Below are 26,941 nucleotides of genomic sequence, written 5' to 3' on the forward strand. Positions count from 1 at the left end.
ACCCCAAAAAGCCCTTTAGATCCTAATGACAATGAGTAAGGCTACTTTGAAACTTGAAAAACCCTTATACACACACGGAACAATTCTAAATCTCAGGGGTAGGCCTACTGTTGATTAGCTCTTGCAATCCGGATGGGTTGATTGTTAAAGGTTCATCTGAAGCAGACTTCATACACTCGCAACTTCAGAAACAAAACCCTTGCGTGCACATATTAATGTGACTCGGTGGGTGTACGTCTCTACAGCTTTAACTGTTGTACTGTATCACTACCAGTGCCAAGCTATTCAAAAAAGAAATGAATAAATAAAGTGATGGGGCACTTGATTAATGTAGCTCTCAATCGAAGGTCGAACGCAAAGCCAGTTTACTGCTATTCCATGCAGCTACTGCAACAACAGCTGCATGTCGCTAGAGACAGCCGAAATGTCTGATGTCTGCGCGTTTGCTAAATGACAAAGGACGGGGATAAGAGGAGTCCAAGAGCGCAGAAGAAAGAGAAATAATAAAAAAAGAAAAAAAAAACTGGTAGAGATTTAAAGGTTTGCTTAATTTCTCCCCTAGCACAGCTGGATATAAAAGAGGGATTGGGGTTTGTGTGTCTTTAAAGCTTTTTTTCTTCCTTCCCTCCTTGCTCTCTCTTTGTTTTGTTCTCTGCGGTGGCTCCGGTGCTGTGAAGGCCGCTTACATGCCTTGCCTTTCAAACAATAACAGTTCAATACCCCCCTCCTCTCCCCGGCTTCTCCCGCCAAGGCCTGTGCATGCCAGCACGTCCTTTAGAAATCCTTGAACAGACTCAAAACACAAAAGACAGTTTGTGGTGAGCGAGAGAGAGAGAGAGAGAGAGAGAGAGAGAGAGAGAGAGAGAGAGAGAGAGAGAGAGAGAGAGAGAGCATCCATGTACAGAGTGATATAATTAAAGTAGACCTGATGCTATAAAGCTCTGCACCAGAAAACTAAAAAGAAAATTAAATACTGGAAGAAACTAATTTCTGGCTTCACTTTGCTACACTTGAGCCAGCATGTAACATACTCAGTTAAACGTGAAGGGAAAAACTTTGAATTAATAAGAAAAGGGAAAAAAAAATCCCCGGGAAGCTGGGGTGGTTGGTACAAGTGCTAAGTGATGGTAGAAATGAATGAAACAGGCTGCACAGTGTGCTATTGTCCTAGAAAAAGAGAGGAAGAGAGTCACAAGTTTTGAGGCTTTTCTAAAGCAGGATGCTGGAATGTTATCTCGTGCTGCTTCCTGTGAAGTTGGACGTTCAGATGTCGCTTTCTTTGCTGGGAATTACCTTAAACACTCATCACTCAACAATTATCTCTTTCCCACACCCCCGCAACACACGTGGTGTACTCGTATGACTGTTGTTGTTCGCTTGCGTCTGAATAAGGAACACTTCGTTTTTGAGGTTCAAAAGAAAACGACAGGGCTTGGGAATCGATCTCACAGTGCAGTCTGGGATTGATCCACCTTACCGTCTGCAGAAACTATTTGTGTACATCAAGCAAATAAAACGGAGACATGTTAGTTATATAATAAATCATACATAATGCTATACGTGTGGTGTAAAATTGAAAGGCTGCAAAGGCCTTTAGTGAAACAGTTTAATAATGTATTCATCTGAGACAAACAATAAAATGGACTAACCATTATGAAACTCTAACTGCTGTTACATGTTGTTCCTTTTGTGTGTGTGACTTGATTGCTTATTCCTTTACACAATTAAAAAAATTTTTTTTTTTTAAATTAAAAAGGATGGGTAAGGCTGGGTTCACGCCATGTCGGAATTACCGTAATTACTAGATGACGTTCTACTTCCTCCTCGGACTCGGAATTACGCGACGTTAATCGGTTATCCGACTCTGAGCTAGCGACATTAAACTGTATTGCATGTCTTTGTTTATTTTCAGATTCATCTTGCATTCTTGAGGCATTATTAATCAATCATACGAACTGTTACACAAAAATCTTAAAGTGCACCTATTATGGTTTTGAAATGTGCCTAATTTTGTTTTAAAATTCTCAAACTATAGATTTACATGCATCCAAGATCAAAAAGCACTTTAATTAGTTCGTAATTTAAATTGCAGCATTACCTTATTATCTCCAGTGTCACAAACGACTCGTTAAATGATCCGTTCAAAAGGATTCATTCTAAACTCCTCCTTTCATACTCTGCTCTGATTGGACGGACGTCCCAGTCTGTTGTGATTGGTCTACCGCTGTCAGCGAGCAGCCGATGAAGACCAGAGGCGGGGCTTTTTGTTACAAACCTATGCATGTTAGTACCGAAAGTAAGTCTGGAATTACTAACGACTCATTTCAGCTGTTCAGAATCGGTTCCTTCTTTTAGGAGTCAGTAACTTTGATTTTTTAAACTTTGCAGACGTTTTACATTCACAAACAGCTCTATAACACACTACATGAAAGGTATTATTTGAAAAACCATAGTAGGTGCACTTTAAGAGATAAATACTTAACTACATTTTACTGTTAAAAGCCGCCGCCGTTTTGAGTTTTTCCACATGACGTTGCAGCGATCAAGGGGTACAAGTTGAATTATAAAGCATACTGCATTGCATCTTTCGATACAAGGCTCGTGATGTGATCTGCACATCAACAATACATCCTTCATAAAATACCGCTTGTATTTAATCCAGCCCACACGCCTTCCTCTGAAAAAGTGAAACATTTACCTCGAATCAGGAGATCCAAATGGGGATTAATAAAAAACTAAGCACGCTTCTCTTAAGCACACTGTTTTCCTTGAGATAATACGCTAGCATACTAGCAGCCATGGCTACGTGAACATGAACTGAAGCTCGTGACCTTTTTAAAAAAAAATTTTTTTAAACATCTATGAGTCAGTTGGCTCAACGAGTCCTCTTCAGTCTAATACGGTCCGAACAGGAGATTTCCAGCTTTTCATTGCATGCAATAGTAGCATGTGTTCGGCTGAATGTGAAAAGTATTTATTTTCTCTAAACATGAATTTAAAAACGTATTTATATAATAACACACATAGGCATGATTATTCACTGTTTTTACATTGCTCAAGCTGTTTGTTGTCCGTTTCAGATGGCGGCATATTCAGGGTACACAAACTGAAATGGAACAAAAATCAGTGAATGAATCAGAATTAATCATTTTACTGAATGGATTCGGATGAACTGAGTCACTGAAAAGACCCCCACTCTGCATGCTGGTGGCATATACTATACACGTATTTGAGTTCATATTTAGCATTTAAATACATTATTCCAATGCAAATGTTTATTAATTTGAGGGAATACAGGCTTACATTATATACGGTGTAAAAATATATAAAATAAACGTATAAACAAATCAAATAAAGTACGATAAAATGGCTAAACTAGGTGAATAAATACTCACGATTATTCTTTTAGATAAAGCTAAAGCTGCATCCTATCACATATCCTCTACTAACTTGAGTGTGTGTTTGTTTGTGGTCGTGTATGTGAGTGTTGCTTGCCGGAGCTTTACTCCACTAGCTGAGCAATGCTCCATTTACCCCAGTACATCATCCACAGTAGCAATTACACTACATCTCTCTCTCCCTGCTCTCTTGTGAAGGCTCGAGTTGTGGGGCAGGCAGCCTTTTCTTTTCTCAAATCCGTGAGTCAGAGCCGCAATGCATGTCAGGACGCATTTTCAGCTCAGGCATGCTTGAACCAGAGTCCGCCTTCCCACAGCTCCTGTCTACTACTGCCTAAAGGAAGCTGGATGTGACCTGAACCCCGTCAGCTACCATCTGCCTGAGCAGACATGTGGGACCCATCGGATTACAGAGACTCCTAGTGAGTCATAGTTTATAGTGCACAGAGGAGAAGAATATCAGCATGTGGAATAAAGAGGGAGGGGTGTGTGTGCAACATTGAAAGGAATAAGAAAGAAATAATGTACCGACCACATGGTGATGAGAGTACCTTAGAAAAGAAAGCAGAGGATGGAGTTGAAGTCTGTTTCTGTGTTTTCGCATCCAGACAAAAGTGAAGGCAGTGGTAGCTCAGTGGTTAAGACATTGGACCACTGGTTGGAAGGTTGTGAGATCAAATCCCAGCACTGCCAAGCTTCTACTGTAAGCTTCAACTGCAGGGCCCTTGAGCAAATGTAAATGAAGGAGTTCATTCCAGTAAAGTACCCGTTAAAGACTGGAAGTTGGAATGATGCCACGGACGTGATCACAGTACCTTTCTCTGTAATGACCAGATTTTCGTCTCATTTAAACTCGCAGTATAATTCTAGGAAAGATCATTCTATCATAATATCACTTGCCTGGATATGATGTATAACAATTGCTTTATAAATGGATTTAAACAGTTGAGAATCTTCTCTCGTTGCTGCTGATTCATTTGCTGGACTATGTCAATTACTGGACCAAAAGTTTGCTTCTCAGTAAGAATGGCTATCAACTCCTTCCTTTCCAAACGGTCCAATTTTCAATTGCTGCTGTCCTACATTGACATTAAGCTTTCCTCCTACTACCAATTCATTGTTCTAATGCTGTAGAACAGTGGTTCTGTTGTAAATCAGTGGTTCTAATGTTGTAAATCAGTGGTTCTAATGCTGTAGAACAGTGGTTCTGATGTTGTAAATCAGTGGTTCTAATGCTGTAAATCAGTGGGTCTAATGTTGTAAATCAGTGGTTCTAATGTTGTAAATCAATGGTTCTAATGTAAATCAGTGGTTCTAATGTTGTAAATCAGTGGTTCTAATGTAAATCAGTGGTTCTAATGTTGTAAATCAATGGTTCTAATGTAAATCAGTGGTTCTAATGCTGTAGAACAGTGGTTCTGTTGTAAATCAGTGGTTCTAATGTTGTAAATCAATGGTTCTAATGTTGTAAATCAATGGTTCTAATGTAAATCAGTGGTTCTAATGCTGTAAATCAGTGGTTCTAATGTGACAATATTCTATACGTGACAACATGTGACAAAACTGTTTGAGTTTCAGTTTTCTTTGTAGCTGGCCCTGTATTGTAGAAAATTGTAATTATTATTATTTTTTTTTTGGTAAGCCATTCCAATTTTGCCGCCATTGTAGCATATAACACGGGATTTCTCCAGTAATCTAATTATTGACCTTAAAGACAATTATTAAGACAATATACTGATTAAGGTGTCTACATGAGTTTCTTTTAGAATACTCCTTTCATGTTCCTGTTTTACATGTTATTGAACATAGTTCGATTAACGGCACACGTTGTGACGTCCCCCCACACCATGCCATCTGACATTCCATCCAGGATTTCACGTATCAACATACAGTTCGTCGTCGTTATGGTACCGTATACTTTTTTGGGAGTTTCATTTTTAATTTTACAAAAGCTTCAAGTGCAGTTAATTATTTGTCATGCTATACGTGCAAATAAATGACTGCTTGAAGCGATGGGCCGCATCTGACACGGCATACTCACCTACTATATAGTAGCTGAAATACATGTATTTCACCTGTTATATAGCAGGTAAGTACAGCCATGCTCTCTTGTTTGCCGTCAAACGTGTGTACACGTCCTGTTGCGAAATGCGGTGAAAACTCCCACACGACGTTAATAGTGTGATTAATGTGTTTACATGTCTGTAATGCACTTCGATAATGCGACTGAAACAGGAATACTCTACATGTCTTAATACGATTTGTGTTTACTTTGAGTATGACTTTAGTCGGATTAAGGCCATCAATAATCGCTGTTTACATGATAGTTTCTTAATCAGAGTATTGTCTTAATCTGGTTAATATCAGATTACTGTTGTCTATTTAAACATACTGAGTGTTGCTGTTGTAGCTAGGTGTGACTGACTCGTACACACAGCCCTACCCAGAAGGTTAAAAAAAAAATTTTCAATATAAAACAAAAAAAAACATAACAATAAGCCAGGACCAGGAGGGGAATTACTTTGATTATGTTGGCAATGGATGTGACGGGGGACATTATTTTCCTTTTGGTTACTGACAGTGGAAGGGCAATGTACTGTATAGCTTCGTGTTTGAACTTTACAGATGGGAACGCTCAAGACTGGATGGTAAAGTCATGACAGAGTCCTGGAGTACAAAAAAAAATGGTTTGGGAAAAACAAGTAGCAGGAATGGATCAATGTCACCAGTTTATTGACAACTTGTTCTCTCCAGTCAAACAAGCAGAGCTTAGAGAAGTGTGGAAGGGCCAGCTCTGATTGTGAGAACATGAACACGTCTTCAGTTGTTATAAAAGTAACAAATTGAAAGGCTTAACAGGTGGAAGAGCAGGCCAGTATTCTGGCTGCCCCAGTTACTTCCATATTTGCATAAAGCCTTTGAGGTTCCCTTAGACCATGCACAAACTGTGCTGCTGTGTCTGGTGACTACAGGTGAGCAGTGGGTGGAGTATGACACGCCAGCAGAATTGATGTGCGCTCGCTAATGTCTTTTGTTCTCTGGACATGGTTGCCTTGTCATCGTCACTTGTCATCCTCTTTGTTTTTGTTACAGTCATGAACACTGATGAATAAATGACTGTGATAAATGACATTCATTCAAAATATTTTCACTGTTTGACATTTAATTATTGATTATCACATTGGGCTTGGCTGCTAGGTATATTTTGGCCTCCACGCATATTTTCCGAGTGTCAACCTAGATTTGCTTGCCTGTTTTTATGCGTTAGATCTGACTTTTTAGGAATTAGTTTTGAGTGCTTGTCAATCTGTACACAATTGACCAACATAACTGGTACATGCTTTGTTATTTTGGAAACTATCTCAGATAGGCATGGTGTCATATTTGCGAACTGACTGCTTTAACTCTTTTTGCTGTATTGAATTGTTTTCTGTTTCTTTCATTTAAGTGATTTGAGTAGCTGCCTCAAAAGTGGTGAAAATGGTGGACTATTACCAGTAACAGGTTTGCTCAAGGCCTATGACATCAACTGGCGGGTCACGGACCAGGTGTGGACCCAGCAAAGTATTTCATTGCACATTTCATTGCATAAAGAAAGGGTACATTAAAGAACATAGTAACATGCTTATCCAACATAAGAATTCTATGTAACTGGACCTTGAGCATATAATCAGCCACCATAGGTACATGTTCAAAGTAGTCAGTCACTGTTAATCCAGCTTAGGCAAAAACAACCAGACTCTCTAAAAACCAATGTTTGGGGTAACTCACTTCCCAGGATCCATTCTTCTAGCCACCTGCTCATGCTCATAATAAAAGGACGATGGAGGGCTAGCCCAGGGGTACACCAGGCAAGATGATGGCCTAGTGTGTCAATGGTAATCACACTACAATGTTTTTATGGGTGAGCCTGGACCTCAGGGAGTGGTACGCCATTTTGCAGTGAGCAGCACTCATGGTTAAGGAAAAACAGATGACAGTGTTCTCAAGTATTTTTCAATTTTTTTGACCAGCAAGACAGTACTGAAACTGATGAGTTTTACTATCTCTATTCTCAGACACATGTTCTTGTTCTTCCCTGAGAGAACACGTTATTGATGTGGACGAAGAGGCACCAATTAGTCACAACTTTTATCACGTCAGTGAAGAAAGACTGAAGGTTCTTGAAGTTCGATATCCGCTCACACTCAAATGTGCTGAGCAACCTTTTCTCAATTGGGTGTCTTTGGAGATGCGAGCTGTGACAATAGTGTATGATCTCGTAGAGTAATCTGAGGTGAATGCTGCCACTTCAGATCTGTCCCCTTGCCTTATATAGAGGAGTGTGTCAAACAGGTTGGGATAACCAAATCCGTTAGTAAATCTGACTTACTAAAGGGGTACCAATGAGTCCTTTCGTCAAAGCATGTGTGTGTTAGGAGGATAAGTTACATTTGAAAATACTCCATCAGTGAAAAAGATCTTCTGGACTTGGTTCAGGCATTTCAACATTTTGAAGTTTAAGTTGAAAAAGGTGCAGCTCGTCTGGGTATGTATTGTGTCCATAACCCACTGACATTTCTCACTTCCCCGCAGAACCCAAAACACTGACTAATACACTGATGTATCTGCTTGCAGCCATGTACTTTGGAGACATGCCATATCAAGTGCGTTATAAAGGGTGCACATTCTTGGGCTCCAGACTATTAAAGCTTTATGATGTTTGGGCTCCATGGTCTCTAACCAGTCACAAGCTTGTCGTGCCTGTTTTAAAAAAAAAATTTTTTTAGGTTCCATTGTGTTTGAGCTTTTCTACAGGTGACTAGGATCACATACATGAGACATTTTGCCATGCACATTACCAGAGCTGCATTTTTAAAGACTTCCACTAGCATTTGCTGAGCTGTTATATTGTCACTGGCATAATACATCTATATGCACTTTCCACTGACGGTCAGTCCTCCCACCTCGTCTGCATTTCCAATAAACCCCAGTTGTCTGGTCATCTCCAACTGTTGTTCTCTTTGCTTTCGTGGCAGCACTGAGTTTTGCTTGTAACCATGTGTGAGAGGAATCGCAGCGATGCAAATAACATTGTTTCGTGCTAAAGTCAGTGGAGTGTGAAGTGTAGCAACCACATGGTGCCATTTTGTGTCTTAAGCAGCTTTAGAGAAACGCAAACAATTAAAGTAAGGAGAAGAGCTACAGCCTCCTTTCTGGAGATTTAGGTTAAGCACCAAGGAAAGAAACAGACATCTGATATGAGTTGCTGTGCTCACAACAAACATTTAAGGATTATTGCATTCAAATGCACTAGACTTTGATGTTCTTGGTTTTTTTCCACCCTTTTCTTTTTGTTTTTTTTTTGTTTAAGGCCTTTGGTTTTCATAATCTTCCTTTGAAGTAAGGAGTCTGGAAATAATGTCAGCTTGCAATTGTTTCTATGACTGTCTATGATTGTTTTATATGTTTTATGATCCCCCTTATGTTCTTACTCAAACTCCCTCTCTCTCCTTCAGTGTGTTTCAGTGTGGAATTGAATCAACTAGTCAGCTATTAATTTGAGCCCCATTAACTGAGCAGTTTACTCATGAGCTTGCAATAATGAGGCCTCGGAGTGGTTTTGCACTCAAAACAAACACTCGATGTGTATTCTGTGCTAAGTGAATGACAATCTCAGGTTGAGGGAGAGCTGAAGCAGTCAGGTTGCACTATTAATATAAGCAGACTGCTGGTTAAGCTTGCAAAAGGGAGTCAAGGCTGTATTAGCAACAAGCTCCCAGAAAACACCTTTTAACTAATGAGAGAAGTGGAGAGTTGTAGTGAAGACATCTCTTTAGCTACTTTTAAATGCACCCCAGGCAATTCTATATAGACATACCGTGAAAAACGACTGGAAAGTAGACAGTAGGATGCATTTTATTATTTTATTCTAATGCCATGCCTGGTTTCTATCTACTGAATGTGTACCAGGTGGTTACTTGTGCCATCTTGTCTATTTACTACACTGTGAACAAAGCTCAAAATGAACATGTCTATCATCCCGGACACTATTAAATAATCATCTTTTGTGAGTTATGGTTGCTGCTGGCAAGATATGTGGTTCAACTGGGTTAGGACCATCCTACGGGTTCTCAAACTATGTCGTGTTTATAACATGAATCACAAATTACAGCGCCTCAAATGCTTCATGAATGACTGTGTTGGCGGAACTTATGAAAGAGTAGAACTAAGTAGCTTAACCTACAGTTTATTTGATAGCTATTCAATCAGACTATTAATCAGAGCTTGCTGTCAAAACACCTTGCTAGCTAGCCTCACATGCATGTTGTGTATGATTACAGTACAATGATTTATTGCATCCCCGCCTCTACCCCAGCCCCACCCCCCACCCAATGTTTCCGACTACTGAGGAAAAGACGCAAACTATCTTCAACCATGAGTCTGGCTCTATACCTGTTCTTCGGGTACACTGGCGTTGGAAAAACAGCCTCATAGAGATAGGTCGATATGAATGGGAGAGCTTTTTTTCTATGCCAGTTTTCCCGCGACCCCCTGCTACCGCTTTGCAACCCTCCAGGGGGTCATGACCCCAGGTTAAGAAACGCTGGTATAGTAGATTAATTCAGATCCACTTAGCTCTGGTTTGATGTGTGTGTGTGTGTGTCCTCACTTTGCTGATACGGTCAGCATCTCGGCTGAGCCGTCTCCTCTCCTCATCCCAGTGTGTATGTGCTTCCTGTAGCTGGCGCTCCAGAGCCTGCTGGGTTTGTTTGCTCTCTTCTTTAATGGAGAATAATGTTGTTTGCAGCTCTGCCATTGTCTAGAAATACATGGACAATGACACAGCATGTTTAAAAGCACATCACTAATATGATGATAAGAAAACTCTGGGTCTACATGTGTCAGTGAATAACTGGAGTTTCTTTTAATAACATTGCTAGTAGTGAGGCTATTCAATGGATTCCATTTCTCAGTATGGAGGTACAAGCTTATTTTAATCTGGCTTGTTATGTATCTTGGTTGGAAGGACAATTTTTGAATCGTATGGTTATTTTCTGCTCTTGTGTTGCATTACTTCAGTGTTTTTATGGTTACAAATTGTATATAATTCTGTTCCTCTTCTAGTCAGTCTATTTGGATCCAAATAGATCCAAGTTTTTGATCGTTTTTATTACGTTTGTGTAGTTTGGATGAACAAACAGAAAATTGAAAAATATCAGAGCAACGGTATTTATGCACTGAAAAACCTGATTATTGGGTTCATCAGGGTGTTTTCTTAAATTTTCTAAGTAAACAAGTAGACCTGTATATGCAAATGGACAAAATATGGGCTGACATTCTTGCTGAAGATTTAATCTCCACTTTCCCAAGGAAAAGTAAAAAAAAACCCTCTAAAATCCAAAACACACTGACTTACATAAGCTTTGTGATACTGCTTGGACTTAACACCAATCTGGATACATCAATCAAGACAGGTGGTGGGGAAAAAAAAGGAGATGCTGGGGGAAAAACAAAAACAAAAAGAGTGCCTCAAGTTGTTAAACTTGTGGCATGGGTAGCTGTTTAAAAGAAATACGCTGGTTGGCTGTAATTCTCCAGTCAAAATGAACATTTTATTTAGACTGGAAGTCGGGGAAAGGCAAAAGTGAGCCAGAGGTGGCTGCTTTGGGCTAGACAGATAATTGTTTATCATGTGCAAACTTTCAGCAGGAATAATTTGCTTGAAATCCATTCACTGAGTAGGAGTAGGGAGTGAACACTTTAGAGCAGCCACAGCGTGAGAGATTAGGCTTATTTTGTCAGTGGGCGGACCACATGAAAGCAACAAACGGTACATTATTATGGTAACATCAGTTCCCTCGGTAATAATTATTTTGCCATTTAGATTCCCGCATCTAGTCTTCAGCCTGGAGGCGCACACTCATCCCTGCTTTCTTGTTATTCCTGTAGCTTTCCTCTGATACTTAGGCCCTTTTCGGGTGTAATTGCCTCGGCTCGCCTTCTGTAATTTCGCAGCCACTGTTTAAGCGCACTTCCTGCTGAAGCTGAATGGGTTGGGTTGTCACTCCACAGCTTGATGACTGTGTGATTTAATGCCATCTAATCAGGACTTAAGTGCCTTGAATAGTAGGTGGGTCAAAATAACGATTCCTGTTAGACACCAGTAAAAGCAATCAACAGACATTGGTGTGAAGTGGGAACTTTTTTGCTCTTGGGTACTTATCATTCTAACCATAGCGTATATGCACCTGATTAATGTAAAAATCATAAATCTGTATGAACTACCCATTAGCTCGGACTGATAAAACTGCTAGGTCCAGTTATTCCACTGCAACCGACACAGAGCCGGTGGTTTATATATGCACTTCTGCTTGGACAGCATCTTTTCTGAGCCTCATCTAAATGCCAATCATTAGCTGGAAAGCTGCAAATGATGAGAGGGTCAAATGTGGGTTGAAAACGAGTCTTCTCTGCACGAGCTAGATTTGCCAACTAGACCTTGATCAAAAAGGCTTCAACAAAGTTAGAGTACTCTCAGCGCAAGCCATGCTGCCCTGGTGCATGTTTAATTGGGTCATTACACATGCAACTGGATTGCCCTGGGCAAATAGGAAAGCCAATTCTTGATAAGGGGGCAAATGTTACAAGTGGAACGCTGGTTAGTGGTTCAAAGGCCACGCAAATACACACAATCTCAAAAGAGCAGAGTGCATCAAGCCTTCGCTTCCCACAGTGCAAGTGTGATTCAAGGCAAAACAGACTAGGGTGTGTTAATATCAGATAATAACAACAGGTATGTGTCAGATAATAATAATAACAGGTATGCTAAATCCTATCTAATGTTTAGTGAGCAGGAGGTGCATTTAATCAGACTTTAACCAAAGCCTGCTTTCCCACAAAGGTGCAGCAGAGGGAAAAGAGATATGTTTGTTCAGCTTATGACAATTTTGAGCCTTTGAAGAAAGAAAAAAAAAAGTCTGGGGGGAGGGGAGGGGATTAATGACTTGCGGTTCTCTCTACAGAAACATAGCATTAGACAAAAGATGGGCAAGTGTCCGCAAACCCCGACTCGCACACACTTGCACGCTTTTTCCCCCCTTCTTTCTGTTGTCGGCCGTTGTGTAACTTAATAGGCCGCCCATTTCACACATCTGCTCGTCAACCTCACGTTGAACCTTGTGTGTTTTGGGGTGGGGTCGTGGGGTTCTCAAATGTAGTGAAACAGGAGAAGGAGGGGACAAAAATACAACAAGAAAGGGTTGAGCGTTAGGTAATGAGGGGGCAATTATGTCAGATGAAAATGCCATTGCAGTTTGCAGCTTTGCAATAGGAAGAAATTACCTTTTTCTCCCTTCTTTGGAACGTAAACAATTCACAAGAGTTCAGCCAGTGTGTGTTAACCCGTGCAAGCTCACACACAGAGAGGGATGAACGCAATAGAGAGGGTGAAGAAGTGAGAAGATATAAGCTTTAGCATAGAACCCAGAGCTTGATTCATGAGCAGAGAGGAGAACCCTGGCTGAGTTTCTTTAACTGTGTTCAGTCTGAACGGATTAACTCTAATGTTAACCACATGGCAGGTGGGGGTGGAGGCTCCAAGAACACACATGACAGCATGTAGGAATGGGAAGCAAAAACAAAGATTAACGTACACATGGTGGAGTATATTCTTTTTTTTTTTTGGTCCTCTCTTGTACACTAAATACTATAATTAAATCATAAGCCCAATTTGAACTGGACTAGACCATAGGGAGGTGTAATGATATAATTATTATAGGTGTATCTATCTATTTTAGTTCTAAAATCTAAATCCATATTAGTTTTCTTACAGAACCTACATGCTTGCATCTGGAAATACAGTGAGTGGACATAAGTATTGAGACACTTTTTTTGTTGTTGTTATTTAATATACTTCCAGTTCTCGTGCAAATTACACCAGGTGTCATTATGAGGGAAGTCGCCACTGGCTGTGAAGATTTCGGGCAACAAGTAGAAATTATGGTGAAGTTGAAGGAGCTTCATAAAGTTCTCAGGGACAACATTATTATTAAAAAAAAAACACTCAATGAAAATGCTACAGAGCCATAGGAAAGACCTTAAACAGCCCTGTTAGTACAACCGGTTCAATAATATGAAGCACAACTTTTCATCCCTACACAGGTGCAGCGCAAAATTCACAATGCACTCTCAGACTAATGATAAGGAAGGAAAGAAAGAAACCAGCAGTCACTCAAAAAAAAAGAAGAAAAAAAAGAGTCGCAGGACAACCTGAAAGCAGCAGGAACACCGGTTACACAGAGAACAATAAACGATATACTGCACTGCAATCATTTCTGTTTTTCTGCTAAAAAAGAAGCACATAGATGTGTGTCTGAAGCATTTAGACAAATCAGGTTGTTTTTTTTTGTGTTTTTTTTGGAACAGAAGACAAAACAAAAATAGAACACGTTGGCAATAATTCAGCTTGTCGTGTTTAGAGAAAGAAAGGTTGTGCTTATGACCCCTTACGGAGGTATGGAGGTGGGAGCATCAAGATACGAGTCTGCTGCTCTGAAAATGGTATCGGGGCGTGACATACCATTAAAGGAATCCTGAATGGAGCGATGTACTGGGACATATTAGAGGAGAATTTAATCTCATCAGCCAAGGAACTGAATCTGGGGAGAAGATAAGTGTTTCAACAAGCCAACGACCCTAAACATACAGTCAAAATATCCCAAAAAGGCGTGGCATGGCCCATCCCTTGACTTGAATTCCATTTCAAATTTATGGAGGATTTTGAAATCGGGAGTCCATCAGAAGGAGCCTCATAACCTTGGGAGAACTGAAGATGATTTGCCAAGTGCAATGGGCCAAAATAGAACCACAATGCTGTAAAAGCCTGATTACTTCTTTCCGTAGATGTCTTGAAACTGTAATTGCCAACATAGGCTTTTCAGCAAAGCACACATTTGCGTAATCTGTGGTGTTTGAATACTTTTTTTTATCCCTGTCAATTGCATTCGTATTTATACGTCAAAAGACATGATGTGTGTGCACTGGAAGCATATTAAATGACAAAAACGTCCAAATACTTATTTCCCCTCACTGCATTGTAATGCATTTTACCGTGTATACATGAAATAGTAGAAGAAATACAAGTAGAAAGAGAAATAATCCAGAGTATATATCTCAAGTTAACATGTTCATAAATTTTTCATTATATCCCGTAGGAAAGGAGGTTTTGTGCTTTTACTTCGGAATAAAGACACTCCAGGAAGCGCTCACTCTTTTATTTGCATTAAAATGAGGTCTATGTAGAACGCAATTGGATTTATAGTATGGCATCATAAAGACACTCCCATCTCTTTGATCTGAACAGTACTTTATACTGCAGACATTAAGGCATGGAGAGAAGAACAGAAATAAAGAACATCTGAATGAATCTGTATTAACATATTAAATCTATCTACCTATCTCTATATATCTATATCCATCTATCTATCTATTTATATATAAAATTTTATATATATATATATATATATATATATATAAAGAGAGAGAGAGAGAGACACACCCACACACACCTATAATAAACAACTGCAAACAAAACAGCTTTATCAAAAAAAATAATAATAAATAACGTTGTTAAATATAGGTGTTGACTAAAAGGGTCCCAAAAATTGTGCCACAGATATATATATGTATATATGTTTTTTTTTGCATAAACCTGTGTTGTGTTTGCTATTGTTTGATAATCATGAGAGCAGAGCATTTTTGTGAATTTTTTTAAACAAACAATCAGAAGGTTAAACAATAAAGACAGATTTTCACAGCCTTCTTTGCTCATATTTACCAAGGGTGCCAATATTAGTGGAAGGCATTGTGTGTTTATATATATGTGTGTATTTTAGCCCAAGGAACAAGGGGAAAACCATTCCCCAGAAAGACATTTGTTTATCCCTTTAAACAATCCTTAGGCAGGGAAGACAGTGTTTACCTGTGCAGACTTAGCGAGCTTCTGGGTGTATTCCTTCTCGAGCTGCTTCAACCTGCTGTTTGCCTGGAATGACAGAGGTAGAAGAGAGGTGGGTGGGGTAGACAGAGAGAAAGGCATGAAACCTAATCAGCTGGGAGGAAGTGAGTGCACAGACACATTGCACATCTTCCTGTCGCTAGCATGATGAGCGCTGACCATCTCAGCTGGAACCAGGAAGTCTTTGATCCTCAGCTAACTATTCCTCACATAACAGAGAGGATAAAATCTACAGAATTAGCTACAAAAACAACACCACCACCACCAACATGAAAAGCTGTATGTAGACACTCTATGAACATTATTATTATGCAACAAAGTGTCAATTATTTCACGGGATAACTGATATCATTATGTATATAAATAAAGAATTGTTCTGATTTTATCTGGGCAACTAACATTCATTTACTCCTCTTAAGAAAGCACTTTTTGTTGCTGAGGGTCATATTGGATCAGGAGTTTATCCCTGGATGTCACAAAAGTCCATTACAGGGTAACGTAAACACACATTCACACACTCATTCACACCTAGAGGCAATTTTAACATCACCGTTCCACCTACTGGAGGAAAACTGGAGACCTGAAGGAAAATCACACGGACATGTGGGGGGAAACGTGTGACACTCCAGACAGACGGTAATGCGAGATCAGGATTGAAATGGTGACCCTCGAGCTGTGAAGCAGCGACCCTAACCGCTGCACATATCTGCAGTTAAATTCAAGTTCAATGATATCATTTTCAAACTTAAAAACCAAAAACTGACAGACTCAAAAATTTAATAAAAAAAAAAAAAATTCAACAATTCAAATAAAAAGGGTGACCTCAAGGCATTATTCGAATAATGTTAATCACATAAATGAAATCTTTTTTCCCCCCCTTTCCATTATATTTTGCTCTTCGAGCTGGCTATGACTGAATGATAAGTTAAGACTGGATTTCACACATCACAGGATAATCTAGGAAGATGATCATTTAAGACTAGCCTAGAAATCTGCCATTGTCTGGAGGAGCGAATCAGCTCAAAATTGCTCTCATTATTAGTGTGGCTCTGACATTTGCCATGTTAGATTGTACAGCTCCACATCCACTGCTGCACATCTCCTTTAAAAAATAAAATAAAATAAATGATAATAATAAAAAAAAAGTATTTAAATTCCCATTTTGCCTATCCACCAGCATTATCAAACTAACTTTAAAGACACATTTAGAAGTTTTCATGTCATATTCATGTGTGTGTGTGTGCGCATGTGTGTGTGGCATTTACAGGCCCAGGAGGGTGTGTGCCATGCGTGTGCAGGTGTGTGTCAGCGGTGATGCCCTGCTGTCAGAGCTGCTTTTCTGGAGAGCTGCTGAACCAATGACAAGACTGACAGAGCCTGCAGCATGCATCAACACCTGAACCTCCACTTAGACAAACACACACAAAACAACCCAGTGTAGCTAAATCTGTTCTTGCCTGCTCTCTCCCTCTCTTTTTCCTTCATCCTCCTCTTTTTTTGTGGCTTTCCTACTTGATGAGAGTGAAAACAAAGCATGAAGAGAGACAAATGGGGGGGGGGGGGGGGGGACAGCACCAGTCATAAAAAAAATAAATAAAAAAAAAAAACACACACACAACACAGGCTGGACTTTCTTTGAAGCCTGTCAGCTCCTTGCGTTGCTATAGAGACTGCAGTCTTGCCTTCCATTTCATTAAGCATGCTGCCAGGTAAATGTGTGTGAAATGTATGTACGCTGATGCCCTTTGATGGGTTTCTTTAAAAAAAAAAATCATTTACATGACATTTTACCATGGTGATATGTTGTAAAACTAAACACACACCCAGCTATACTAGATATTTGTCAGAGAAATTTCGCAAACAAAAATGAGCTGTAATCAGCGGTTAGCATCGGACGCAGTGTAAATAAACTTCTAGAGCAAGATTTTGCTTCAAGTTGAACTTTTGGTGGACTTTCCCTGCATGAACTCACATCTGCTCACATTCAATTCAATTTTATTTGATGATAAACATAGTCACAAAGCAGCTTGACCAAAAAAAAAGTAGATTTAGATCCTTAATGAGCAAGTAAGCGGGCTTTCACACTGCGGGTTTAGTCCAAAACAGAGCGCGGTTTGCACGAGAAATTGGTAATGTGAACGCAGTCACACGGACGGGGAAGCACACCGTGGGACCGGACCTAGGATTACCTGTGGGCGGCTGTGGCTCAGGTGGTAGAGCGGGTTGTCCACTAATCGTAGGGTTGGTAGTTCGATTCCCGGCCCACATGACTCCACATGCTGAAGTGTCCTTGGGCAAGGCATTGAACCCCAAGTTGCTCCCGATGGCAAGTTAGCGCCTTGTATGGCAGCTACCATTGGTGTGTGTGTGTGTGAGAGAGAGAGAATGGGTGAATGAGTGTAAAGTGCTTTGGATAAAAGCGCTATATAAGCGCTATATAAGTGCAGTGATCTATGCTAAACAACTATGCTCGTTGCACTAAAACTGCGTACTTGAGTCCGCACTTGTTCAGGAAGTAAAATAACCTGTGCGTGCATTCAACTAATTCATCATTAGTTTCCACAACACACCGTGAGTGGCAGGGGAAACAGAAGCGGTCCACTGCTGTGCATAATATCTGCTGTGCATAATAATATAATAAAATAACAATTCTTTAAAAAATAGTTCTCCATGCGTGTTTGTGAAGACGTAAGAAGAACACAAACGCCCCAGGGTCTGAAATCAGGCCAACGCTGCGAGGGGGTGCCGGGAACAATCACACTCAGAGTTGGACCGCAGCAAACGTGCCCAGTTTGAAAACCATGCAAACAATGTCCAAAAAGAATAAAAGAAAAAATTCCCCAAGATGACATGAGAAAGAAATCTTGAGAGGAACTGGAATCAAAAGCGAGCCCATTCTCTCCTGGGGTCAGAATACACATCTGCTTTATCTGCATTGACTTTTGTGTTGAAGGGAGTTCCTACATATTGCAGCATGGGAAGTTAACATGGAGGATGTGCTGATCGTACCAGTGCACGGTCATGAGGTTTTATATAGTACCTTCTAACCTGTCTATGACCTGATCAGATTCAGGACAGCAGCTTTTGACTTAACTATATTTCCTGATGGTTATATTTCTTCATGCATACACATCATGTTTTGGCGAGACGTCCGGTTGAATGGTATAAATACATTTAACTTGTGTTTTTTTTTGTGTGTTTGTTTTTATTTTTATTTTTTTTATAATTATGGCTGTTGAAGTAGCTAGCTACCTAGCAACTAACACAGACAAGTTTGAATAGAATGTTGGAACGGTAGAACGACAACAAAACCGATGTAAATTTTGGATATACTTTAACTTAGAAGCCTTAACTTAATTGCACCTTCCTTGTGAAGCTTTCCTTCTCAGCACGTCATCGCTAGGTGAAGTGACAACATTGCTCACAAGAAAATGGCAGGAGGAAGGGGAGGGGGGAGAGGGGGGGATGTTGGTGGACGAGGCAGCTAATTTTTCCCCCAGATGTGTTTACCTAAGTGGCTTGTTTTCTATTGGCTCAGCACACAGAGGCTTGTGAATTCACAGGTCTAAGTTCACCCGGATAAATTCAACACAAAGTAAACTTGGCCACTATGCATTTTTTGCGTCCTTTCCCCTTCCAGGTCAACGTTATCCGTGTTTATCCGGTCTTACCACTACTTTAGTCGAGAGAGCACAAAATGGTAGGTTTCAGGTGTCAAAATTGGTAATGCTAAACCACAAATGTTAGCGCCTCTGCTTAAGTCATGTCCAAACTGATAAACCAGCACCAAATTAGAGGGATTGTTTGATCAGGAGAGATGCACATGGATGGCGAATTCTTAGTGTGAGTTCAGTTTAAGGACCTATGCATGTGACAGTAGAAATACAGTCAATAGAGGAATGAAGAGGAAAAAAGAAAAAAAAAGGGCTCTCAGCATGGCAATATAGCCTCGATACTGTGTGTGTGTTTCTGTGGCTGAATACCTGTGCCCTGCTGAGGGTGTCTCTGAAGTGTTATCAGAAATAGCAATCACTTAATAATGCTGGCGGAGCGGCTTTTGAAGTCTGCAGAACAACGCAGGTAGTGTATATAAAGGCAAGACTAGACAGTGCTTAGTGAAACTTAATTAACAAGCCTGTGCTGGACCTCAGTCATCCACTGCAGGACTCACTCAAACAATTTAAAAGACACCTATGTGTACGTATATGTGTATGTGCATGTAAGTGTTTAGATTAAAAGAGGCATTCTGTGCTTTCACTCCAGGAATTTGAGTTGAGTTGGGTTGTGTTTCATAGAGAATGAACCTCAGTCTTTAAACATGGTATTAAACACTTTGGTCATTCTTGTGCATCCAGACTCAAACTGCCTTTTTTTTTTTTTTTTTAAATATATATTAAGTCAAGTTCTCGCGGTGGAAAAAAGACGGCATGTTCGGACTTGGAAAAAAAGAAATGGCAAAAATAATTCAGAATGTTAAGAAAAAGAACGAAAGAAACAAGTCCAAGCAAACGACTGTTTTCAGAAGGAAGTTGGTTTACTTAAAGGTGTGGGCCCCCTCCCCCCCCTCAGGTAAGCCAAGAAACCAGCTTATTGAAGAAGCCGCTCGTGATGAATTTACAAATATTTGTACAGCCTCTGAGATAAACGAGTGATTGCAGCACGTAGACTGGTCGTGTTGATGGAATTCACAAGGAGATGGGTTAACAAGAAGAGAACACATTTAATTGTTTATATATTCCTTATTAATCATACTCTATTGTGGCTGGGCTGCATGTCTCCCTGTACTTGAATGCCATCAGGCTAATCACATACAAACACGATATAGCCAAAAGCATGTGGACTCCTGACCATCACACCCATGTGCTTGTTAAAAATCCCATTCTAGATTTAGTTATGAATGGTAAATGGTCTGCACTTATATAGTGCTTTCATCTGAAGAGCTTTACATTGTGTCTCATTCACCCATTCACACACACACTCGCACGCCAATGGTAGCAGAGCTGCCATGCAAGGCGCTAACTTGCCATCGGGAGCAATTTCAGTGTCTTGCCCAAGGACACTTCGATATGTGGAGTCATGTGGGCCAGGAATCGAACCACCAACCCTACGATTAGTGGACAACCCGCTCTACCACCTGAGCCACAGCCGCCCACTCTTCAGGGAAGGCTCAGGAATTGGGGATTACTGCTCATTCAACTACAAGAGCATTAGTGAGGTCAATAATTGATGTTGGGCAAAGAGGCCTGGTGCACAGTCAGCATTCTAATTCACCCCAAAGGTGTTCGGTATAGTTGAGGTCAGGGTTCGGGTCAACCACGAGTTCTTCCACACCAACCTGGGCAAACCATGTTTTTATGTAGGTCGCTTGGCTCGCAGTGGAATTGTCATGCTAGAACATGTTTGAGCCCCTGAGTTTCAGTGACTGAAAATCTTAATGCTACAGTGTTGACATTCTAGACAACTGTGTGTTCTCACCTTCGTGGCAACAGTTTGGTTAAGGCCCACATACAGTATAGGTGTGATGGTAAGCTGATCACACATCTCTCTTGACTTGTTGCGTCTCACAGGATCCAGGTCCTAATGCATCACTTTTTGTGATTTTTACTCAATTTCCTCGAAATTTGGTCATTTGCCAATACCCTATCACACGATAGCTACACACCAGGAAGAGTGAAGGCTAGTATATGCTTCCTCCAACAAACAAGAAGCCACCACATATTTTCAAACTGCTGCTCATGCTATGTCACAAAGCAGCGCAGCACACTCCGTGGAGAATACTGCTCTCTTCACACACATTATCTCGCAGATGATCTGACTTGACAAGGCAGAGATTACTGCCATCGCTCCTATCCAGAGAGCATGGCCATCTTTGCAGTCTTGGACTCCCAATAGCCATGGTATTGTTGGCATGAATCTCCTGACGATATGGTGAACGCTTTTCTATCGCTCCACTCAGGAGCCATCTATAATGCAACATCTAAATGCATACAACGTTTTTGACGTGTGTCATGTTTAGACATGGTAGTCAAAAACTGTACATGAATGGAAAACCGTGTAATGTGTAAGGTGAATGGTGTTCAATGCCACACTGACAAACCCGGACCTGGTGCGCTTTACACTGAATGCGCTTAATTCAGTCCACAAAAGCCTACTTGATTTGCTACTAGCATGTGAAGCTCTGTGCCCCAAATCTATGCTAAGGGGTAATACCCAAATCTAAGCTTGGGTATGATTTTCACCAGAGCCTTAGAAGCCTCTTCTTAGAAAAGACATCTGCTCAAGGCTTTAGGCCAAACCATTTGCTTTTTTGGCCTTAAGCAGCAAGGACGATCTGAAGAGCGTCCCGTATGATGGCCTACAGGGCTGCGGCCGGGGTCGGCCCTACAAAGCTAAGATTAGACAATCAATAAGAGATGAAGGGCAAAAGCGCTACACTGCCAAAAGAACCTTTTTTTTGTCAGGGGGTCATTACTACCTAGTGGTGTGGTTAGAGCTTATTTCATAGTGTTTATGGTCTGTTATACACCATTCTAGCTCATTAGCAATAAAGAAAAACTTAGATTTGACACTTAAGCTGCTGTTCCATTTGGGCACAGGTAGTACAAGAAGATATTGTGTCTTGCCTTGATGTTCCATATATTCCATAAACATCAGCTGGCAGTATCTCTGTGTCACATTCACACTGGAAGCCATAAATAAACCAGTTATAAGGGGGGAAAAAAATGGCACTTGCAGCATCAACTTTCATCTCTACACACACACAAAAAGGACTAGAATCATCACATCCATCCACATGCCTGGCTAGTCTAAATCTGATTTTCTGCTATTAAGCCCCATTTCCCTGCCTCAATCTGCCACTGAGAGGTGATAACAGCATGTCTTTGATCATTTTCTCGCCCCACTGTTTTACTCAATATAATCCATGACCAAAAATAATGGGATTTGGTGCATCTCCATATGGCAGAGAAACTAATTGACAGAAATTAATAAAGTTTGTAGGGGGGAAAAAGAGAAAAATCGTCAAGTGGAGGCAAACAACATACCCCAAATCCCCCTGCTTACAATCTGGCAAATAAAATTTGACATGGTATAAAATACTGGTAACACTCTGAAACAAACAAATAAACAAACATGACTAAAATAAAAAGTATGACAAGCAAACTTCGGCTGGAATGACGGCTGACAGCTATGTCGTGGGAGAAGCGCAGCTCACTGATGTGGATCTTGTGTTTAAAAGAGAGCATGTTTTACAGCATTTCTCTACGAGGGTGGCGAGTGTGTGTGAAGAGCGGCTTCAGTCTAATCCGTGCTGTCACAGCTGAATCAAAACCTTGTTCAGATGCTGCATTCACACCAACAGGTGCGTGATGTGGGTGTAGTAAAGCTGTATTTACAACCTCCTTTGCTTCTTCGTGACAGATTCCGAAAACAGAAGTGAACGTGTCACGGAAAGACGTGTCACAGAAAGACGTGTCCTTGTTGTTCTTTCCTGCATAAATACAATCTTTAAGCAGCGGCTGCATAAAGGCGCAAAACTGGCATGTGTTGTGTTTGTGATTCGGGGGGGGGGAAAAAACGCCTGGACAAACCTGTTTCAGACAAAAACTCGGGGGTGGGGGAATGCTGAAAAATAAAATTTACAATTCAGACAGTTCAGAGAATTGATGATATGAGTACACCACATTTCTCGATTCTATAGTAAGAACTGATTAACAAGGCAGACAATCTACAGCATCTAAAGGCTAATAATAAACAAACCAAAATTATTCAACAAGGGAAATGTTTTAATAGTTGACATGGTGAAGGTTTCTATAAGGAGATGCTCTTTTAACATTTAAGGAAGGAGTCTGGGGTGCCAGTACTTTATAAAGGTCAGTAAGTAGTCCACTAAAGGGAAAGTCTCCAGGACAGAGGACTTGTTTTCTTCCTTAATTACTGTTCTGATAAGAATGTAACATGAAAGGAAAAGATGACAGCTTTTTGTCGTTGACAAATCACCCAAGAATCTATGTAATTGCTTTGCTGCCAAGAACTGAACCATATAAATGTCAATCTTTCTGTCTTTAATGTTGACATGAAGATTTTCGAAAGGCGGGTCACATGACGTTACTGGTACTGTTGGTATGGGCAGAAACTTCAAAGAGAAAAAGACACCAGAAAGCAAAAAAGGTAATAATCCTACTTGAGCCTATTTATCTAACAGAAGGCACAGAGAGAGCTCATATGGCTGGCAGATTGGAGTAATTCCCAGCATGCACTACAGGTTCGTCCTCTGATGTTTGGACCTTGCCACCAGGGATTGTCCGATTACCCGAGCTTTGGCACAGAAAGGGGAGGGGGCTCGCTTTGAAGAGCAAAGAGTGGACGTGTGCTTTCCATATGAGGGGTGGGGTGGGGTCCCTGGGGGCTTGGGCTGTGGGGCAAAATAGTTATCGGGTATATAAGAGCTAGTCAGATTCGGTTCAGAGGCTGCAGCACAGTGTGCCATGTTGCTTATCCACTGCAGAAACGGCTTCTTTTTTTTTAACGATGTGGGTCATAAATCTCTGAAATTGTATTGTTGGGAGGAAAAAACACTGATCCCATTCCTCTGCTTGGAAAAGCAAAAAAAAAAAGAATGTAAAATCTGCTCTTCTGCGTTTGCTCCTCGGGAAAAGTGCGCGTGCAGTTTTAGATCTCAGAACTGGGGTCATATAAATAGTATAAATTCACTGTCATGGGTGTAAACACAGCAACACAGAAGTCCAGGCACCTTCCAGGAATCATGCATTCTGCCAAGTACCTTAATATTTTACTACCAATATTAAGATATTTTACTCTTCCAGGAAGTTAAGACTGAGCTATAAATAGATCTTTTAACTGCGTATGAAATGCTTGCAGAAACACAAAAAACAAAGTTTTGCAATATCATTTTAGTTTCCATTTACAGCGTGTGATCTGAATTGAAGATGGGAGTCCACATGCATGCATGAAGCTAAGAATATAAAGAAGCTTGAAATGATCTGCATGGAGGATCTGCTTTTTTTGTTTTTTATTTTTAATAAATTTGCAAAGATTTCAAACAAACTTCTTTCATGTTGTCATAATGGGTTATTGTTTGTAGAATTTTGAGGAAAATAATGAAATTAATCCATTTTGGAATAAGGCTGTATCATAACAAAATATGGAAAAAGTGAAGCGCTGTGAATACTTTCCGGATGCACTGTATATTAACATACTGGATATGAAATATACTACTCTACAAATATATTTTTCTGTGCAATATATACTACTTTTTTGTCAATTCATCTTCATTTAAATCTTTTAATGGTGTACTGGCCCTTTAATTCAGCGCGAGCAGCGCGGCAAAAAGACATTAGACTCGACGCCGAAACTTCCGTTTCACTGCTGCTCACTTTCGGTGTAAATTACAAACTGCACTTTTTTCGTCATTCCACACAAGAGACATCATCTTCACACACAACAGGAAATCATTTTTTCTTAAATAAACGGCTGGTGGAAATGACACAGGCCAGAGCTTCGTACGTTTTTACGCGTGTGCAGTATAGGGGTGTAAGGGTTTCCAGTAGGGATTGGGTGATATCTTATCGTTTGCAATACAATGGTAGAAATTCTCCCACAATAAGAATTAGTCTTAGTGATAATAACGATAAAGCCTAGTTGAGGATGTATTTCTGTGTGTGACGGTCTGCAACCCATTCGCAGCTCACGTGCAGAGCGAAAACAAGTACGATGGAAGGCGGACGTGAAGCTGAGGAGTTTATCGCTAAACGAGGAGCTACTGTACCTCTACAATCTGGAAATGGTTTGTTCACAGAAAATCAGTTTTATTTTTAGATATGTGTTTCTGAGGCTCTCAAGATCTCAGCTATCACTTGTAGCCAAAAACAGTGGTGCATGGTACTATACTTATATCGTCACTGATATCATTATCGCACTAAATACCAGAAAATATCATGACATAGTTTTAAGTCCGTATCGCCCATCGCTAATTTTCCAGACATTGCGGTGCGGATGAGCAATTTTTGGAATTAATGTGGACGTAGCCTGTAAAAAATCATTTGTATAAACAAACCTTTTTTCTCCTTCAAGCCACAATTTGTCATGTCCCTTCACTTGCCCTGATTTAACAGAATAAACTGCGGTCACGTAAACTTCAGCAGATCAAATACGCCCCATTGGATCAAAGAGATGTCTAACTTCAGAGAGACAAAAAGTAAATGCGACAGTTACCCGCATCTTAACTCTCTCTCTCTCTCTCTTTCTCTCTCTCCCCAGCCTGCTGGTGTTAACAAGTAGGTTGAGTCAACAAGCAATGAGGGTGTGTGGGAAGATGAACAGAGCCCAACAGGTACGGCAAGTCCGCTGGAAAAGCAGCTCTTTCAACAGTGATTCATTAGCTGCGCCATCATTTTTTTTCTTCCCAACAAGCCCACTCCCTACTGATGCCCACATGCTGCAGTATAAACTACCATAAACTAGACATGTGCCGATTCTGCCTTTGACATGAGAGTAAAACGAGTTAAAGTGGTCTTGTTGAAAGTGGTATTAAAGTGTATTAGTCAGCAGGTGTCATACTGCATTTAGCACTTTTGGAGTGTAAATACCAGATAGTGACACATCGTCTATAACAGACCATCCGTTTTATAACTTATTTCAAAGTAGTAACAGCTTCAGTGAGCAATCTACTGCCTAACGTATTGGCAAATATTTCCACAACAGCGCTCACACAAACTCAAGTTTCAGCTCATGCCTTCCCCTACGCCCCCCCATCTCCCGAATCTTCAGAGACCTTGTTAAGATGTTTAAAACCCAGAAGCCACATGTCATGGTCAGATCATCTTGCCATGTGATCTCTTGCTCAAGGCTCAGTTTCTGTGAGCAACCAAAAGAGAGACAGCGGGAGAGAGAGAGAAACTTCAACATAAAAAAGAAAAACCTCAATAAAATATAAAATAAAACTAGTCTCTAAAATAAATATTAAAATGCACGTTTCTAATGTAAAGAAACACCAGGAGGAGTATCTGAGGGACCAGCTGAGAGGTGTGTGCACTGCCAAAAACAGACAGGTTTATCTATAGGAACAAGGCTGCCAAGGCTCTCTGAGGAAAATGGAGATTGGGCACTTGGCACGCACACACACACACAGCAGTAGATAAACCTCAATCGTTACAAGCAGCAGAAATGAAGTCGCTGTCCTTCTTCTCCCCTTTATTTTCACCTAGCCTCTAACGCTGGAACAATCTAACACACAACCTTATCTCTTCTGATATTCTGCTTCTCATTTTTATTCCACAAGCGTTTTCCCTCAAAAAGGCAGCATCTTTGATGAAAATCCATTCATGGATTTAATGGATTTCGTTCGGCTTTTTCTTGGGAATCTGTGAGACGAGTTCAAACTTTGGCTGCCCGTCTCATCACCCGCTGACTGCCGAGGACAGTGTTTCTGTCGCCATCAGAAAAAAATATATAATTCAGCTTACAAACTGCACAGAGTTCATAAGGACGAGAGCTTGAAACAACTTCTACGACTTAATAATAATCA

The 26,941-nt window shown here is 40.5% G+C and overlaps 1 protein-coding gene across 7 annotated transcripts in view; it reads right to left on the reverse strand.

Annotated features, from left to right (window-relative positions):
* Positions 1-26,941, reverse strand: part of cep112 (centrosomal protein 112) — a 147,328-nt gene that overhangs the window by 17,468 nt on the left and 102,919 nt on the right. For 6 of the 7 annotated variants that reach the window (XM_017451134.3, XM_017451107.3, XM_017451124.3 and 3 more), the window contains 2 exons: positions 15,361-15,423; positions 10,051-10,200 (listed from right to left, as the gene is read on the reverse strand). In XM_017451134.3, the coding sequence (XP_017306623.1) occupies positions 10,051-10,200; positions 15,361-15,423 (213 nt within the window). The remainder of the gene's footprint in view (positions 1-10,050; positions 10,201-15,360; positions 15,424-26,941) is intronic. The other variant, XM_017451153.3, reaches the window with a different exon arrangement.

The sequence above is a fragment of the Ictalurus punctatus genome, chromosome 2 (genome assembly GCF_001660625.3).
Source record: "Ictalurus punctatus breed USDA103 chromosome 2, Coco_2.0, whole genome shotgun sequence".
NCBI lineage: Eukaryota > Metazoa > Chordata > Actinopteri > Siluriformes > Ictaluridae > Ictalurus > Ictalurus punctatus.